At 56.7% G+C, this 17,811-nt stretch overlaps 2 protein-coding genes across 3 annotated transcripts; both read left to right on the top strand.

Moving 5' to 3' along the window:
- Positions 1-1,025: 1,025 nt before the first annotated feature.
- LMAN1L (lectin, mannose binding 1 like) lies at positions 1,026-12,567 on the top strand. 2 transcript variants are annotated; one of them, XM_088796828.1, is made up of 14 exons: positions 1,026-1,200; positions 3,448-3,602; positions 3,710-3,817; positions 3,924-3,982; positions 5,419-5,518; positions 5,886-6,006; positions 6,764-6,819; positions 7,421-7,553; positions 7,843-7,994; positions 8,647-8,699; positions 9,183-9,266; positions 10,034-10,157; positions 10,761-10,888; positions 11,914-12,567. In XM_088796828.1, exons 1-14 carry the CDS (start codon positions 1,026-1,028, stop codon positions 12,044-12,046), a joined length of 1,581 nt encoding a protein of 526 aa, XP_088652954.1. In that variant the 3' UTR covers positions 12,047-12,567. The 2 variants fall into 2 exon arrangements, with proteins under 2 accessions (XP_088652954.1, XP_074184389.1); XM_074328288.2 differs by lacking the exon at positions 8,647-8,699 and having other exon boundaries at positions 9,199-9,266.
- A 345-nt stretch (positions 12,568-12,912) lies between these two features.
- CPLX3 (complexin 3) lies at positions 12,913-17,247 on the top strand. The gene is made up of 3 exons (XM_019750953.3): positions 12,913-13,231; positions 14,433-14,520; positions 16,214-17,247. The coding sequence occupies exons 1-3, from the start codon at positions 13,068-13,070 to the stop codon at positions 16,433-16,435; spliced, it is 474 nt and encodes a 157-aa protein (XP_019606512.1). The 5' UTR covers positions 12,913-13,067; the 3' UTR covers positions 16,436-17,247.
- Positions 17,248-17,811: the final 564 nt, after the last annotated feature.

Here is a 17,811-nt window from a genome sequence, read left to right as displayed (position 1 = left end):
CAAACTTCATGCATCTAGAATCCTTGGCAGATGAGCCAGCCACTCTGGAAAACCAACATTTGGATGAAAATATTTGAAATATAAGATGACTTATTTTTTTTAAATGTGCTTATTTTGGAAATTATGAAACATATAAAAGTAGAGAGACGAATACAATGAACCCCCATGCCCCCACCATCCTACTTGAACAGTTATCAACTCAAGGCCAGTGCTGTGCCACCAAGTCTGGGGGATTTGGAACAGATGTGAGACATTATAGCAGCTACTCCAGAGCTTTAACACATTTCTCCAAAAGACACAAGACTTTTTAGAAATATAATCACAATACATTACTACTAAAAATTTTTTAAATAATTCCTTAATTTAATCAGACACCCATTGTTCAAATTTCCCCAATTGTCTCACTTTTTCCCACAGTTGGTTGGTTAAAATTAAGCTCCAAACAAGGCTCACACACTGCATTTGTTTGCTCTCTTTCAGTTTTTCATGTAGTTTATTTGTTGAGGAAACCAGGCTGTTTGGCGGCCTGCGCCTTTGGGAATATGGGAGAGCTGAGCATTACAGGGGAGCAAGCAGGACCGGGAGGACGGGGCGGGTGGTGGCCAGACTGCCAGGACACCTGTCTGCAGGACAAAGGCAGCGTGTGGAAGTCTGTCCCAAGCCCAGAGGAGAGGCCAGGGTGACTGAAGGGTAGCCTGTCCCTGTGATCCCTGAGGCTGCTCAGCTGCTGGAGCTGAGGGAAGGTGGAAAGGTGGCCTGAACCCAGGAGTGTGGGCAGAGCTCAGGTGAGACAAGTGTCAGGGGTCAGGGATTCAGCTGGTCAGGCTAGAGGTAAGGGAGGGGTGTGGCCTGAGGACAGGCCTGGAAGGAACAGGATGTCTGTGTGGGGAAGGAGGGAGAAGTCAGTGCCAGAAACCAACTCCTAGCCAGTCCCCCGCTCCTCCCCACCTGGCCCTTCCCTGGAGCCCCTCCCTGGCCACCCAGCTAGGGATCCACCCTGGGCAGGGACATTATATCCTTTCACAATGCCTGTGGTTTGTGGCCCTACTCCCTTGCTCTGCCTTCTCCTCCTGCTCCTGGCCCCCGACAGCCCTGACGGGGGCCGTCTTCCTCAGCGAAGATTTGAGTACAAGCTCAGTTTCAAAGGACCAAGGCTGGCATTGCCTGGGGCTGGAATACCCTTCTGGAGCCATCATGGAGGTGAGGGGTAAGGTGGGGACCGAGCATGCCCAGGTTTCCTCAGTGTGCTGGAGCAGCTGACCACTCAGGGTGGCTGTGACTTGGTGGGGGGTGGGCCAGCCCCTGCCGAAGATGGGTCCAGGCCTGGGGCAGGCAGTGCCGGGGGCCCAGGATCCCTCCAAGGCTTGTCTCCTGTTCTACACACCACATCCCAGCCCTATCCACCAGCTGCAGTTTCTCCTCTCTGCCTTAAGGCTTTTCTCTTCTCTTCTTCTGCCTCTCCTCAGAGGATGCTCTCACCCCCCATCCCTGCCTCTTGGACCTGTGAACACACACACACACAGGCTCACATGCTGAGTGCCAGACACACGCATAGGGCAACCTGGGCCAGCATAAACCTCCACTCTCTGGCTCCATCGTGTCAGGTTGTGGCTATCCATGAGAAGGGGCGGGGTGCGGGCTGCCTGGAGGGGTACCCTAGCCATGCCCTGTACGTGTGCTGGGTAGAAGCAGGCACGAGGGCATCATAGCCCACACGTCTGTGTTCAGGGCCTTCCAAACCGGGACCTACAAAGAGACTGTCTTCTACCCAATTTTATTTCAAAAATGATTGTTGAAGACTTACAAGGACCTATGCAATAGAGCAGAACTTAAATGAAGAGTGAGCAAGAAGAATGAGGCTTGGGGTCGGGGCATGAAATGAGTCCAGGAATGTGGCCTGTTGCCAAAACATATGCTGTGAGGCCTGCCCACCCTTCAGAGCTGGGCTATGGATCTTGTTCAGAGCCTCCTAGCAGCAAAGCCAAGATAGAAAGCAGATCCATTGTGTATTTCTGTGTCCATGAGATGGAAGTTCTGAGAAACAGAGCTACTGAGACCAGAACAAATATCCCTTTAAGATGACAGGTCCTATCACGGGTCCTGGCCTAGTCCTCAGAGGCACAGGAAGTAAACAAAGGAGGGGCTGTTTCTCACAGCAGCATGTCAGGCCGCGTCAGCACTGGGGTGGCAGGGCCTGTACCATACTGACTGTTCTGGGCCAAATCGGAGGTGTCACAGACCATGTGGGGCAGCAGAGGCAGAGGCTCTGGATCACCCAGTGATATGTTCATTGTTCATTCATTCATCCATCCTTTTATTAGACTCCCTCCCCCGTTCCCCCTGCGGCCATCCCAGAGACACAGGGCTTAAGGCGCCCACAGTCTGGGGCGAGGTCCCATGAACAAGCCATATAAGGCTGAAGGCACCAGTGTAGTAGACAGTGGGCGATCCTTGCCTCCTGCCAGTCACTTCAGAGGCACTGGTGACTTCCAAGGGCCCCCAGGACTTCTGGCCTTCCAGTCTCCTAGCCTGGGCCACCCCCCAGCCCTGACCTTTGCTGAGTAAACAGGCTGGAATAGCAGTACATGGAAAGTCCTGGCAGGGACAAGGGACTAGGCCCTGGGCCAGGTTCCAGGCTGGCAGGTCAAAGGGGTAGGGAGCCAGCTGGGGTGGGGTCTCTGATCTCCCTCCCTCTGGTTCCTGCCAAGCCTGCCTCAGTTTTTCTCCTCTCTCCTCTTCGTCCCCCCCCATCTCCACCAGTGGTAATACACACACACACACACACACACACGCACGCACGCGTGCTCCATCCTTCACCCTTTCCTCCCAGTCCTGCAGGCTAGTTCCACCTTTGCTTTCACACTTTCCTCATTTTGGAGTGCCCTCTAGCCCCCTGACCAGGAAGCCCCAAGCCTCATTTTGGAACACTGGAGCCCTCCAGTCATTATTCTCTCAAAGGCGCTGCTATGTGCTGTGTCTCAGGCATGTCCTTTTCCCTCACAGGGCCTCAGTTTCCTCGTCTCAGAAAGAAAGGCTTGGTCTCAAGCTCTCTCCTGGTGAAAGAAGCTTGTACTTTGGAGTTAGGTGGAGCAGAGTTCCAATCCCCTTAGTTCCTTAACTTTTCTGAGCCTCCGTTTCCTCCTCTGTCAGCGGGGGTCTGGTACAAAGCAGTCTTCACAGACCTGTGAGGCCCCAGTGAGGGTGCGGGCAGGCTGCTCTTATATGGGTCTGGCATTTATTGCCCTCCCCTGGCAAAGGTGCCCAGTTTGGGTGGTTCCAGTGCCCACTTCTTCAGTGGATTCCTCCATCTGACCAGCTGGCCTGGTATTTAATGGCAGGCCTTGATATTACCTGCTTCCTCCTCCCAGAGCCAAGCCAGGCCAATGAGGGAGACTAATGGGGCAAAGGGGAAGGTGGCGCGCAGGCCCTGAGCTGCCTGGTCCACAGACGCCATCCTGGGCCTGGAGGAAGTGCGGTTGGCCCCATCCATGCGGAACCGAAGCGGCGCTGTGTGGAGCCGGGCCCCTGTCCTCTTCTCTGGCTGGGAGGTGGAGATGCAGATGAGGGTGACCGGTCTGGGGCGCCAGGGAGCCCAGGGCCTGGTGAGTGGCCTCTGCCAAGGCCCGGAAGAGGGGGTGCAGCAGGGAGGCGGCCGGTGAGCCCGGGTTGCAGTGTCCTGCAGAGGAGCTGAGTAGCTGAGGTCCCGCAGGCTGTGTGGTACACCCAGGGCAGGGGTGAAGTCGGCTCTGTCCTGGGCGGTCTGGCCTCGGGGGACGGCGTTGGGATCCTCTTTGACTCCTCAGCCCAAAATACCCAGGTGAGCAGTGGTCTCCTCCCCACACCATCACCCTCAGCCTCCTTCCCGCCCGCACCCTCACGCCGCTCCCTGCGCACACTCAGGCTGCCTGTCCCGTCCCATGTAGAGCAGCCCTGCCGTCCATGTGCTGGCCAGTGACGGGCACACCCACTCCGAGCCGCTTCGGTAAGGGCCCGTGGGACTGACACCGACCCCCATTCCTGCGCTGTTCTCATACTACCCACTCGTGTCCCTGCCCGCGCCTCTCACAGGAAGCCCACCCCTCCCAGGGCTGTGCCCTCCCTGCCGCCCTGGGCTCCCTCCCGCTCAGTCCCGGCTGCCCCTCCTCTGGGCCCAGGACCAGAGTTTGCTTGCTCTTCCTGGGAACTGCCCCACTGACTCCCCCAGTCATTCAGCCCAAGAGCCTCAAATTAGTGGGCATAGTAAAGTGACGCAGGTGAAGCCCGTGCTGGGTGTTTGCACACACATCATCTTGTCTGTTCCCCAACATTCTTGAGAAATGGGGATTATTAGTCTCCAATGACAGGGGAAGACATGGAGGCCCAGAGAGGTGAAGTACTTGCCTGAGGTTACACAGCTGTGTACAGAGCTGAAATCTGAGGCCAGAATTGCCTGTGAAGGGGCCATGTCCTTCCCCTGTGCCAGCTGCCTGCCTGCCAGCGCCCTTCGCTTTCTCCCAGATGACGTGGCTTCCCCCCCTGCAGCCTGGCTCCCTCCTCAGTAGCTAAGCCAGTCCATCAGTGTCAGCAAACAACTTAGCTCGTAACAACGAGCATAATTGCTAACACTACGAGGTGGAGCTTGCCGTGTGCGCGGCAGCACCAAGCACTTGGATTCATGGTCTCAGTCACTCTCATAACAACGTTATGAGGTGCTTTCAATTATTGTCCTCACATTAAAGATGGGGGACTGGAAGTTTGGAAGCTGAGGTAACGCCCAAGGTCACAGCTAGGAGGCACACACAGGTGCCTTCTCCCTGCTCCGTGCCATCTCCCTCTGAGTTGAATGGAGCAGGGGCAGGCGCTGTGGCAGGCGCTGTGAGGAGCGTCTGTGTCCATGTGCCCAGAGAAACTACAGACCTCTCGGCTCAGCACCTGCCCCTAACTCCCCAGAGCCTGCTGCTCTGTCCTGCAGGGCCGGCACCTTAGCTATTAGGACTCATCTTGTGCTGTCGACCTGAGTCTGTCCTACTGCGGGCCAAGCTTGGCAGAGGGACAGGAAAGAGAGGCCTTACCCAGAGGCGCAGGGGAACTTGGAGTTTAAGGGCACGGGAAGGAGGGTGGGGCAGCGGGAGAAGGTGGTAGGCCTGGGGATTGAGGGCTGGAATCCCACTGCGGGTCCAGGCTCTGTCCCCCTAGGGAAGAAAAGTCACGGAGAGGCCCTTGGCCCCTTCTGTAAACCACAAGTCCCCAACTCCTCCAGGCACGGCCTGTTCTCCTGCCCCTCTCTCTTCTGCTAAGCTAGACACAGGGACATGTCCCACAGCAGTCACCCAGTTGGGGGATATGGCGCGGCAGGTCTGGGCAGAACGGCCTGTGGGACTGCCCCACTGGCCAGGCCTTGGGTCCTGTGTGGCCTGGCTGGATTCCAAGTCCCCACAGGGATGGAGCCAGCCGGGTGCTGGGCTCTTGCTACCGGGACTTTCGGAACCGGCCCTACCCCTTCAGAGTGCGGATCACCTACTGGGGACAGAGGCTACACGTGAGTGAACACTCCTGCTTTTGGGGGTCCTCCCGGTGGGGTGTGCAGATTACAGGCTCGAGCTGAGAAAGGCTGTGTGATCTGTGGCCCACGACCCCAACAGACTCCGGCCTGTGCCAGCACACAGGGTCCCTGGCACACATGGGGAACGCATACACTGGTCCTCCTCCCTACAGACTCTTGAATGACCCAGAGCACATACGTGTGAGGCTAGGTGTGCCAAGCTCTCCATGACATTCTGCCACCAAGCCCTGTGACTGCCTGACCCCCTTTAGGGCCAGGGCAGCCAGAGAGTTAAACCCCCTGCTGGGCACAGGGGAGAAGGGGGACTCCATCTGCAAGGGGCTCTCTCCCCTGTGCCCTTCAGGTGTCCTTGAACAGCGGCCTCACGCCCAACGACCCAGATGAAGTGTGCGTCGAGGTGGGGCCTCTGCTTTTGGCCCCTGGAGGTTTTTTTGGGGTCTCAGCAGCCACCAGCACGCTGGCAGGTGAGGGCCTGAGGACAGGTAAGAGCAGAGGAATGGTGCCTAATGAATCATCCTGGGCACGCCTTCTAAGGAGCACTGGGTTTGGGGACAGCCACTTTCTCACCATGTGACCTGGGCAAGTCACAAATCTTCTCCCATCTTCCTGGCAAGAGTTGTTGAAAGTCTCAACTAGGGTAAAACACAAGAAGTTTTGGGCCCATAAGTGCCCCTGGCTGGGAGCTGTGGGACAAGTGGCAGAGGGGCAGCCATGCAGGACATTTAGGGAAATGGGGCAAAGCAGAGTCCATGGAGGGACCCACAGCTGGAAAGTGAGGTCCAATCAGACAGAAGGCATCCATGAATGCCGAGACTTCGATCTTTAGACTGGGCACTGGGGAGTCATGGAAGGTTTCTGAGGAGGAGAGTGACATGGTCAGAGCCATGCTGAGGAGATGGCCACCACAGAGCGGCGTTTGCCAGTAGCAGCCATGCTCAGTCTGCTTCCACGGCTCTAGCCCAGGACTGTCCAATTTTCCTACTCACTGGGGGCCCACCTCTGGCTGAATGGGGGGGGGGGTCACAGCCCACCCATCTGCTTGTCTGGCCCTCACACCTTTCCTATGAAGTAAACAAGATAAGCATCAGAGTTGCCCAAGGTCACCCAGATCTCTTTGCTTGCCTGGAATAGATTGGAGCCTGGGGGTGGGTGAGGGCTGAGTGAGTGAGCTGGCTGCTGGGGTGGCAGGTCCTACCTTCTCTTCTCTAACCCCCTTTCCAGATGACCATGATGTCTTGTCCTTCCTGACATACAGTCTGAGGGAGCCGGGTCCAGAGGTGATGTCAGCCCTGGGCCCCCCTAGGGGGAAGGCTGGGGAGAGGCCCCACTCCCCCAGCCCAGGGACCCCTCCCCCAGATGCTTCTGCTCATGTCATGGTGCCTTCGGACCTGCCATTCCAGCCATTATCTCTACCTGCTCTCTGAGCTCTGCTCAGGCCAGGCCTTGTGCTGGGCCGTGCTGGGGGCAAAGGGGACCCAGAGCCAGGGCTTGTCCTCAAGGACCTCCCGGGCTGGCTGGGGACCGTGGGCACACAGACAAGGGGGTCCTAACCAACCAGGACAGTAGACAAGCTGGAAGGAACAGAGGCAGTTAGCTGAGAGCATGATGGGCGTGACCAAAGGCCTGAGGCCTGAGAGAGCTGCTGGGGTCTAGGCCCCAGCGGGATGGAAGGGTGTGGGGACTGGCAGTGGAGCAAGGCTCATAGGCCCAGAAACACAGGGTCTGGCAGCTGAGCTGAGGCGGAACCAGGGCTCTTCCTCGGCTGGGGTGAACATTTGGCCAGGGAGAGGGACTGGGCTTGTGGTGGGCCCTGTGTGACCCTCTCACCCCTGGATCTCTCACAGGTTTCAGGCCCTAGTTTTTGTCTTCCTCCTCCAGGCTCCCCCACATCCCTTCCTGGAGATGGAGCAGCTCCGCCTGGCGAGACAGCTGGAAGGACTGCGGGCCAAGCTGGACCTGGGCACCAGGGAGGACATGATTCCAAAGCTGAGCTCCAAAGACCAGGGAGAGGGTAGGGGCCCAAGGAGCAGGCAGGTGGGGCAGGGGCCCACTGGAGTATCACAGGACCCTCTGCCCTTCGATTCAGGCATCCTTTAACCGATGGGGAGGTAGAAGCCATATCTAAGCAAGACCCTGCTCTGTCCTCTCCCCACCCCGCCACCTAAACACATCTTTCCAGGGGACACTCTTGGAGGCAGAAGCCATGCCTTTCTGGATCCCTCTCCAAGAAGCCCCCAATAGACAGGATCTGTTGCCCCACCCCCACTGGCTGGCTGGCCCAGCTCTGCCCCAACCCCTAGGGGAAAGGATCCCTGACCTGGAGGAGACACTGGGCAGACACAGACAGATCCTGCAGGCGCTCCAGGGTCTCTCCGAGCAGCTGGCCCAGGCTGAGAGGCAATGGAAGAAGCAGCTGGGGTCCCCAGGCAAGGCCGGGCCTGAGGGTACCTGGGTGAGTGGCCCCTCAAACATCCATGCAGGCCTGGAAAGGCTGAGCTCCCTAGGCACGGGGTCCCATGGCACCAGTGGGCTCCCTGTGCTCAGAAAGGGGAGCAAGCACTATACTTCAGAACTACTGTCCCCCAACGTCTAGAGGGAAAGGAAGGCAGGGGTGAAATGCTGCAGGTCACAGGATGTGTTGGACCTGCCGGACAGGAGGGTGTTCAGGAAGCTAGGTCTGCCCAAGGAGCCACCCGCTGTGCTGTGAGAGGAGACGCCAGGTATTTGGACATGGGTCTGTAGACAAGTGACAAAAATAGACTGGGTGCATGTAGCTCCACATGTGACTTGATTCCCATACGGCTTGTTAATGCTCAGATGCACCAGAATCGTCATTTCCTCTCCACTGCCATCCTGGCTTCTCCCCAGGAAGTCGGGCCCCACGGCACGCCCAGCCTGGGGCCTGAGTCGAACTCAGTCACCATGTTAGATGCTGGGCAGAAGAGGCCAGCGGCTCTTGTGCGCTTCACTGGGCTCTGGCGGCTCGAGGTTTGAATCTTGTTTCCTAAGGTCAGAGCAGCTGAGGCTGGGCTGCTGCAGTGGGGAAGAGAGCAGGCATGCCACACTCCAAGGCGAGGCCCCTCTGACCCTCCCTCCATGCCCAGGACTCCTCCTGCCAGATTCTATCCACCCCAGAGAGGGACGGCCACCTCTCCAGGTCTCAGCAACACTGGGGCCCACTCACTGGGAGACGATGGGCACTGTGCCCTGGGGAAGGGGGGCGGAGGGGACTGGACCACGTCCGTGCCTCCTTCAGGGGCGGAAACACTTCTAGAAAGTGGAGGGCTTCTGAGAAAGTCCAGGAGTGGCCACTGTGGTGGGGAAACCTCCCTCAAGGAGAGGGTTTGAGAGGAGGGGGAATCCAGAAGCTGAGATGGACCAGGCTCAGATAAACTCCATAATGAGGAAGGCCAGGTCATCTGGTAAGTAAGGCCTCTAGAAGGAACAGGCAGGGCTGCAGTACCCTGGGAAGGAGGACTCTGAGAAGAGAGGCCAAAGCCTAGGCCCTAGAGAAGACGCTGGCTTGGGGGCGGTCAGTCAGCTCAGCTGGTTAGAGCGTGGTGCTGATAACACCAAGGTTGCCAGTTCAATCCCCACATGGGCCACGGTGAGCTGTGCCCTCCTTAAAAAGAAAAAAGAGGCTGGCTTTCTTGCAGGATTCTGCCAAGGTCAGCACCCTGCTCTGTGGACAGCAGACTCTGCTCCAGGACCTGCAAGAGATGAGGTAAGGGCACAGGGTGAGAAGGGGTTATAGGGAGAAGAAAAGCCCTACTCCACCAACTTGCTTCTCTGCCTGGAGTTCCTCTATTAGACCTTGATTACTTTCATCCTTTCCTGAGCAACCAGCACAAAGCCTGGCACATAGGGAGGGGCTGGGGGCGGTTAGGTTTATTGAGTTGATCTGAATTTAATTGTTTAAATTCAATCAAGTTTAAAGTTTTGAAAGTCCTAGTTTAAAAGCAACTGTCCCTGGGAGGGCCCCCACCCAACATTCCCACCCCAGGAAATCTGAGCCCTTCTCAGGAACAGCTCCTGGAAGGAGAGGACATTTTGAGGGGGTTCTTGGAGGGAGCACAACCAAGATCAGGCCTAGTGGTGGTAGGGGGTCCCTGACTTCCTTTTGCCCCCAGCATAGAGCCCTGGGGGCAGGGGGTCATCTTGATGGGGGGAAGTGGGAGACCTCAGGCTAGATGCTGTGGCTGGGGGTGGGAAGGTGGGATGAGGGAGGAGAGCTAAATCCCCTGAATGCTGGGGATGGAAGGCAGAGCCCAGGGAGCCTGGGGCTTTAGGGACACCCTTCTCTGAGCTAAAGCTGTCTCAGAGTCTAGAAAGAAGGACTGGGGTAAGAATAGCCCCCAAGAAGGGGCTCTATGGATGGTGCCTGTTATCCACCCAGGTGCTACTGCCAGGGATGATAAGAAACAGTTAAAGGGTTTGAGAGCAACCAGAAGGGATGATGAGTCCTCTCCCTTGGTTTCCGTTCCCCACCAGGGATGCGGCTGCTCACATGGCCTCAAGAGCCCACGTCTTCTACTTGCCCGTGGGCATCAAGCATCATTTCTCAGAGCTGGCCCAGATCCTGAGCCTCCTGCAGAAGGACCTTCGGGGCCTGGAGGTGAGGCGGAAGGATGGTGCACCGTGGGGCTCAGCCCCCTTCTTCCAACACTTCTGTAGCCCCAGGCCCTCCCGCCTTGGGACCCCTGACAGGCACACCTGTCTGTACCTGTGTGTATGCACATACAGGGACACAGCTCTCATCTTCTCTCTGCTCTCCGGAGAGTCCCGCAGACTCCCAGTGCCAGCGGGGCCCTGGAGATCACTTGGTCACTCCCTGAATGACTAGAAGAGAAACGGGAGTGGGCTGTGACCAAGATCACTCAGGACAGCCTGCTCTCCCCCACACCCCTGCCCTGTCTTGTTCTTTTCCTTGCCTTCACCATTACCCTGTCTTTTGCTCTGTTTCTCCTTCTCGCCTCAAGAACCTTCAACCCCCTGATGATTCCGGGCCCCAGGCCTTCCCAGCTATTCCCCAGATGGAGCCGTGGGTGCTGGGGAGGGGCTGCTTTGTACTCTGCCCCCTCTCCAAGTCCCCTGGATGAGAACAACGGTGCCCCAAGCCTGGGAGAGGGAAACAGAGCCCACAGTGGCCCAGATTCCAGGTCACCCCCCTGCTTCTGGGCAGGAAGCTGATCCAGGAACTTACAACTTTCCCTTTTAGAAAGTGGCAGCCAAGGACGCCCGCCCCCCTGGCCAGCCCCCAGGGGCCTTCTCATGTCTGCAGCCCCACCTCTTCCTGGTCTTCCTCTTCATCCAGACTGTGGGCTTCTTCTGCTATATGCACTTCAGGTGGGCCTTCCCACAGGCAGGACTTTCTACACCTACCTGGCTCAGTTCTGGGACATAGCCATTTGATTTGAGAGAGAGGGCACTGAGGCCCAGGACCTGCCTGGTCCCCCAGCTGGCAATGAGCAGTGCCCAGACTAGGACCCATCTTTTTCAATAGGCACTCAGCCGTTGGTCCTAGCTGAGTCTTGCCTTCACAGAACTCACTCTTGAGTGTGAGAAACTGACAAGTACCTAATAGTCACACCCTATGTGGTCAGTACCAGGGTGGCAGGAAGCTCAGAGTCTATAAGAATACAGGAAAAAGCACTAGCCCCAGCTTGGGGAGGTCATGGAATCGACCTGGAAGGGACATTTGATAGGGGTCATCAAGGCATCTAGTTTTCCAACCTGACAAGATAAGCAAAGGCATAAATGCAGAGGGAAGAGCGTGAGAAAAGGCATGGAAGCATGAAAGAAACACAGTGTGTTGGAGAAAAAGTGGCAAGTTCAATACTGTCAGAGCAAAGGGTGGGACCACTTTGTGAAAATGGGCAAAGAGAATCACAGAGGTTAGGAAGAGGTCCCTTTCTGCTTGGTGGGTGTTTGTTGAATGTGTGACACACTTAGAGACCTAGGGTGTGCTAACGAGCTCAGAAGTGGGACTGGCAGTGCTTGTGATGGAGTTTCAAGACAAGGGGAAGCACTGTGGGCCACGGTGGTCCTGGAGGAGCAGGGACGTGTGTTGAGCTTTGAAAGCAGAGGAGGAAAGGGACGACCTCCACGTGAGGAGAACAGCAAAGGTACGAGGTGGAATGATGACAGGCTTATGTGTAACATAAGAGTACAATGGTGGCCGTGAGGCTGGAGCCACCTGGATAGACCTTGAATGCCAGGGGGAAAGTGTGGTCCTGATGGGGCAGGCCAAGGGAGCCGTAGAAGACCCCAGAGCGGGGGAGGCTGTGCAGTGCGTGGAGGAAGTGTAGGGAGCCCTGTCTCAAAGGCCCAGAGAAGCAGAGGCCCACGTAACCATCTTCTCTCCCTGGCAGCAAGCAAGAGCTGGACAAGAGCCTTCAGGACTATTTGCGCACAGGCAGCCTTCCCCTGAGCCCTGCACCATGCACCCCTAGGGCCCTGTGGGGTCTGAGGAGGCAGCCCCTCTCCCCCAGCATGCATGCATGACCTACCTCGAAGCCCTGAAGGAGTGTCTACTTTTCGTCACTGGGAAGTGGATGGTGTCTGGGAGGTGGAGGGCTAGGCCAGTACCCTCTCCCTCTGGGTGCCCAGCTCCTACCTCAGCTTTGGGGGAGCGCCAACCTTATTAAAGTGATTTCCCTCTCCCCATGCTTTGATATGCTTATTTACCTTCCAAGATTGCCTTGATCTCTCTGCAGGCTTTTACCTCTTCTGGAGAGGTAGCTGGGAGTGGGCTTCAAGCATGCAAGGAGGCCAAGGGGTGGCATGACCGCCAAAAGATGCAATATTGCACAGACCTTGAGCCCTGGACTATGGAGGGAGGAGTCCCACTGTATAATTCTGTTCCAAAATTCACCAGAACAAGGAGGGGTGTCTCCAGGTGCCCTGCCCCGCTTACAGCTGCAGGGCAGGCAGGATTGAGAACTCGGAGGCAACCCAGGGAGCCATCATTGGGACCACGCCCCTCCCCCCGTGTCTCCCTCCCTTTTCTAGCGTCAAGCTCTTTTTCACAGCTGCTGGGACAGCAGGTAGGAGAGAAGAATGGGGTAGGGCCTAGGGCTGGGTCTTTGCCCCTCGCTGTTACTCTCAACTCCTAGCTGAAATCCTGGCTATCAGCAATCGGCGTGAGGAGGGAGTGGCAGAGTTCCCGGGTGCGTATCAGCGCAGCCTATTCCACTCTGGAGCGACCCCACCCCCTAAGGCCCTAATCCGTTGTCAGCAGTGCCCGGCAGAGCTTGGCGTTGAAGGAGGCACGTGGGGGAGGCGGGAGTGCGGAGCCGGCACGTGGTACAGCCTCCTCAGCCCCGTGAATGCCCCCCGCCCCCGGTGAGGAGGGGTTTAGGAGGTGGGGGCGGGCCCGGGCAGGGGAGGACAGCGGGCGCCGCAGAGCGTGGGGTGCTGGCCCGCGGCGGGAGCTGTCCGCGAGACCTAGTGCTGAAGTAGGCGCGGACGTGCCTAGTGCCTGGCGCGTGGTAATCGGCTCCCGGTGCCCGGGCCAGTGAAGACCATGGCGTTCATGGTGAAGACCATGGTGGGCAGCCAGCTGAAGAATCTCACTGGGAGCCTGGGGGGCGGCGAGGACAAGGGGGACGGGAACAAGTCTGCGGCTGAAGCGCAGGGCATGAGCCGAGAGGAGTACGAGGAATATCAGAAGCAACTGGTGGAAGAGAAGTGAGTGGGAACCCTTCCGGGCTCCAACGACCCTTCCCCCGCCCCCATCCCCCTCCCCCCCCCCCGCCCCCCTCCGCCGCCTGGCCCACCCCTAAGGCAACCTCAGACCTCAAGCCCCTCCCCTACTTTTCTAGATTCTGTAAGAGACTGGAATGTGCCCTCTAGGCTGCCACCAGTGCCACCCCACCTCAAACCCAGGACGCCCGCCAGCTTCGCTTTGGGGCCCAGAGGAAGTGGGGGCAGGGGCCATAGGGACGTGGGATGGGGTGGGGGCACGTACATTTCTGACTGAAACAAGTAATCCTTTAATCCGATCTGGTCCCAGAGTCTGGAGCTCCTCTGAGCCTGAGGCTCTGAGAAAAGCGGTGCAGCTGAGGGGGGCTCAAAGTCACGGAGACAGACCCTGAGATCAATGCACTGGTAGCTATTGAAGCCACTCGTGTGCTGACAATGCTGGGACAGATTGGCGCCTGGAGTGGAGTTAGGAGCTGGACTCCAGAGCTGCGTGGGTCAGATCTTGGCTTTGCTTCTTTCTAACTTGATGAATTTAGGCAAGTTTCTGAAGCTTTCTGTGCCTTGGTTTCCTCGCCTGTAAAACGGGGATGTAATCATAAAACATGCTTTATATGTTTATGTAGATTAAATTACTTAATGCATATAAACTGCTTAGCACAGTGCCTGACACACAGAGCAAATCATTAAATGTTAGCTATTATTATTTCACTTAATCCTGATAACAATTTTGTGAATTGCAAAATCTTATATTCATTTTACAAAAGAGGAAAAAGGTATGTGACTTACCCAAAGACATACCAAAAGTGGTAATGGAGCGGGGACACGAATCCAAGTCTGTTTCAAATACTTCCTGCCACTCGACACAACCTGTCAGGAGGGAAAAGACAGACCGAGTTTGAAGCCAAGAGGGACATATATTAGGGTCCGCAGGGAGAGACAGACAGTATGACCCACCCCCACCCCCACCCCCCGGCCCCGCCCCCCATACCTCCACCCAGAGAGGCGGGTGCGGAGATGAGAAAGGGCGCTGTGATGAGGGAGAGGCCACAGGCTAACCCACCAGGTTGGAGCACCCTCCTGACACAGGCCGGCGGGGCGGGAGCGGTGCAGTCGCTGTCCTGACACGGAGACCCTCCTGCCCATCCCCTCAGTCCTGGCAATGACTCTGCCCCCGGTGCCCCCGCAGGATGGAGCGGGACGCACAGTTCACACAGAGAAAAGCAGAGCGCGCCACGCTGCGGAGCCACTTCCGAGACAAATACCAGCTGCGCAAGGTAAGCTTAGGAGCCGGGTCTGCAAGACGCATCCGGGACCCTGAGCTCCCAGCTCTGCACTCCTTTGCGCGACTTTCAGCTCCTAAGACTCTTGGAGAGCTTGGTTAGCTCCTTCCTTCTCTAACTCCTTCATTCATTCACGGTTAGCTGGAGCTGGGCCAGCACCACCGCTTGGCACTGAGGGATAGCCCTGTCCTCCATTTCTGGGGCCGGTCCAGGCCCCTGTCCTCCTACCCATATTCCACAGCCCGTCAGGCCTGGCAGATGAAGAGTTGGAAGGCAGCAGATTTTACCTCGGGGGTGAGTGCTCTTGGGGCTTCTGAACACCCCTGGAGGGTAGGGTGGGGGAGAAGGCAGCACCCTCTGTGTGCCAGGTGCACTTGACCTTCGCACCCTTACCTAACCCCTCAGTAATTCTGCCAGCTAGTTTTCACCCACATCTACAGATAAGGAAGCTGAGGGGCTTGGCTAAGGTCCTACAGCTGGTGAATGATAGAGTTGTGAATGCTGAGCCTGTGCTTCTCCAGGATCCCTGACTGCCTTCAGGGAATGGGTCTGTCTACAGAGAGCCAAGTGCCCCCTTGGCTGTCCAGGCAGCCAGGAAGAAGTCTCCCCCCCCCACCCCCCTGCACTGTAGCCCCTGGTGGTCTGGATATGTACTATGCCTGTTGCCTGAGGAAAGACCTGAGGCACAAGCCACTCCCAGTGCCCAGACTATGATCACCTCTGAGGAGAAACAGAACTACAACGCTATCGGCTGTGGTACACCAGCCTTGATCTTCCACTTGAATGCGAAGATCAGACATGTGAACATCACATTCACTCATTCAACCAATATTGCTGGGACCTCTGGCTGCCTCTGACTCCCCACAGGGAATCAACCAGTTTTTTGGAAGTCTCTCAAAGGGAGAACTGGTCCAGACAGCCTACTTTTCTGGGAAGTGGCTGAGTTAAACCCAGCTAGGAATAGAGTCATTCCTCAGATGCTTTCATTAAGCACATAAGAGACTCCTGCCATCAGGGAACTCTGATTCCAGTAGAAGACGGAAGACTTGGCTGTAACTGAGTAGGACAGAAAGTGGAAAGCCCCAGGGCCCCCAAAGGGATATGGAAGGGTGAGGCCCGTTAGTAGGTGCCTTGCAGAGAGAGCACAGATATTGGAATCAGTGACATAGGTTTAAATGTAGCTTTCCCACTTCCTAGTTGTATGACCTCGGGCAAGTTACTTAAATTATCTGAGTCTCAATTTCCTTATTTGTAAAATGGAGAAGGACAGTACCTACCTCACAGGGTCATTATGAGAATTGAAACACCCAGCTCAGCGTTGGCCCTGTAACAGGTGTGTGAGGGACGGTGCCCATCACTATTATTGGCGCCGTCCTTCAGCGTGGTCAACAACAGTCTTCTTACCAAACAGTTACCTACTTAATGTATGACTTACTGGTGGTAACAGTTTGACACCCACTAGGATCTTACCTTCAGCATCTCAGAGTGAAGTAAGGTGGTATAAAAGTGCAAGGTCTCCATGTCCAAGTGTCAAACAAACGCGTGGTCCTGGGATGTGGGGGAGGGGGCTGACCTCACTGGAACAATGTAGGGGCCTGGAGCCTGGTGCAGGCCTCCTCCCCGCCCCCTCTGCTCAGAGTTCCCACAGACCTCCAGCCCCACCCCACCCCTCCCTTCCTGCCTTCAGAACGAGATTGATGAGAGCCAGATCCAGATGGCAGGTGGAGACATGGAGCTGCCCCAGGGGCTGGCGAAGATGATTGAGGAAGACGCAGAGGAGGAGGAACGGGCCTCAGTCCTCGGGCAGCTGGCGAGCCTCCCTGGCTTGGACCTTGGCTCACTGAAGGACAAGGCCCAGGCCACCCTGGGGGATCTCAAGCAATCGGCTGAGAAGTGCCACATCATGTGACTACTCCCCCTGGGGTTGCCCCTTGGGGTGACCAGAGGGCTGGGCCCACACTAGCGACCCTTACCCCACCAAGGCTTTGTTTCCCCAGCCTGCCTCTGGTCTCTCCCTCTCTACTGGGAGCAATGTCCCCACTCCACCCCTCAGGACTCACCCTCCCTGCTCAGCCTGGGGAAGCCTCCCAAAATTGTCGGAATAGGCCCGACCTTCTCTAGCCATGACCCCACATTCCTGCACACAGAGCACCCATAGAGAAACACACAGAGGGACAGAGACCTCGGCATGTGCAGAGGCATACGCCACAGATGCATCCTGGCACACACAGACACACATGCACAGGCCAGCCCCCTGGTGCCCAGCCCCTCTAGACACCAACACTCAGATATGCTTACAGGAGGCTTCAGGCAGACACCCCCAGCAGACAGGAGGCCTGAGTATGATTCTCATGTTTATTCTCATTGAAACGCACTGCTCCTCATCTACAAAATGGGGATGGATGGGGTGATTTCTGAGACTCATTCTAGCTTGGCCTCCCTGGCCCCTTGGAGTCAATCCCACCCCTTCTTTGGGCAGGGCAGCAGTTGCAGCCATAGCCTCAAGCAGCTGCCACTGTGGGCTCTGGTTCTTGGGAGCTGAGCGATGCTGTGCAAGGGACCAAGTGCCAAAGATGAAGCTGGAACAGTGGCCCAGGCAGCTCCCTGTGTCCTCTGGGCCCAGGGCCCAGCCAATTTCTGTTTTGTTCCTGTAGAACTCTCTCTGGATTCCATAGCTGAATCTCCTCATTCAGCTCAGTGAAAAATAAAAATTCCAAGTGACCTGCTGTCCCCTGACTTCTTTCTGCTCTTCAGGAGTCTTATTCTCCGCTCCCCAACCCTGCCCTTGGGGCGTGTCCTCTACCTCCTCACGCAGCACCAGCCCCTATAAGATGGTCCAGCTCTACCCTCTCAGGGCCCTGGACAAGCACCAGGTCCAGCCTGGGGCCGGATGAAACAGATCTGGGCTTTGAGGAGGATGTAGCAGCCAGCTGGACGGGCAGGGCCTCTGGGGCGTGACCTGAGACCACAGGAGGGGCTACCACTCAACCACAGCTGTCTCTCGTAACTGTGCCTACGTCCCCTCCTCACCTTGGAGATGGAAGGTATGACAAAAAGAAGACAGGCAATTGTGTTCTAGCCCTGGCACTGCTGTGTGACTTTGAGCAGATCCCTTTCTTCCTCTGAGCCTGTTTTCACCCCTGTGAAATAAAGAGGCCCTCCCTCTCAAAAAATAATAATACATGTTTCGAAGGTGACCATTTACTTGAAAAGCCCTTGGCCCAGGATAAGCCATATCAATAAATGGTAACTCATTCTTTAAAAAAACTGAAGGCCCCAAATCTC

The sequence above is a fragment of the Rhinolophus sinicus genome, chromosome 3 (assembly GCF_057876585.1).
Source record: "Rhinolophus sinicus isolate RSI-liver-muscle chromosome 3, RSI-T2T, whole genome shotgun sequence".
Classification (NCBI taxonomy): Eukaryota; Metazoa; Chordata; class Mammalia; order Chiroptera; family Rhinolophidae; genus Rhinolophus; species Rhinolophus sinicus.
This window is presented reverse-complemented; position numbering and strand designations above follow the sequence as displayed.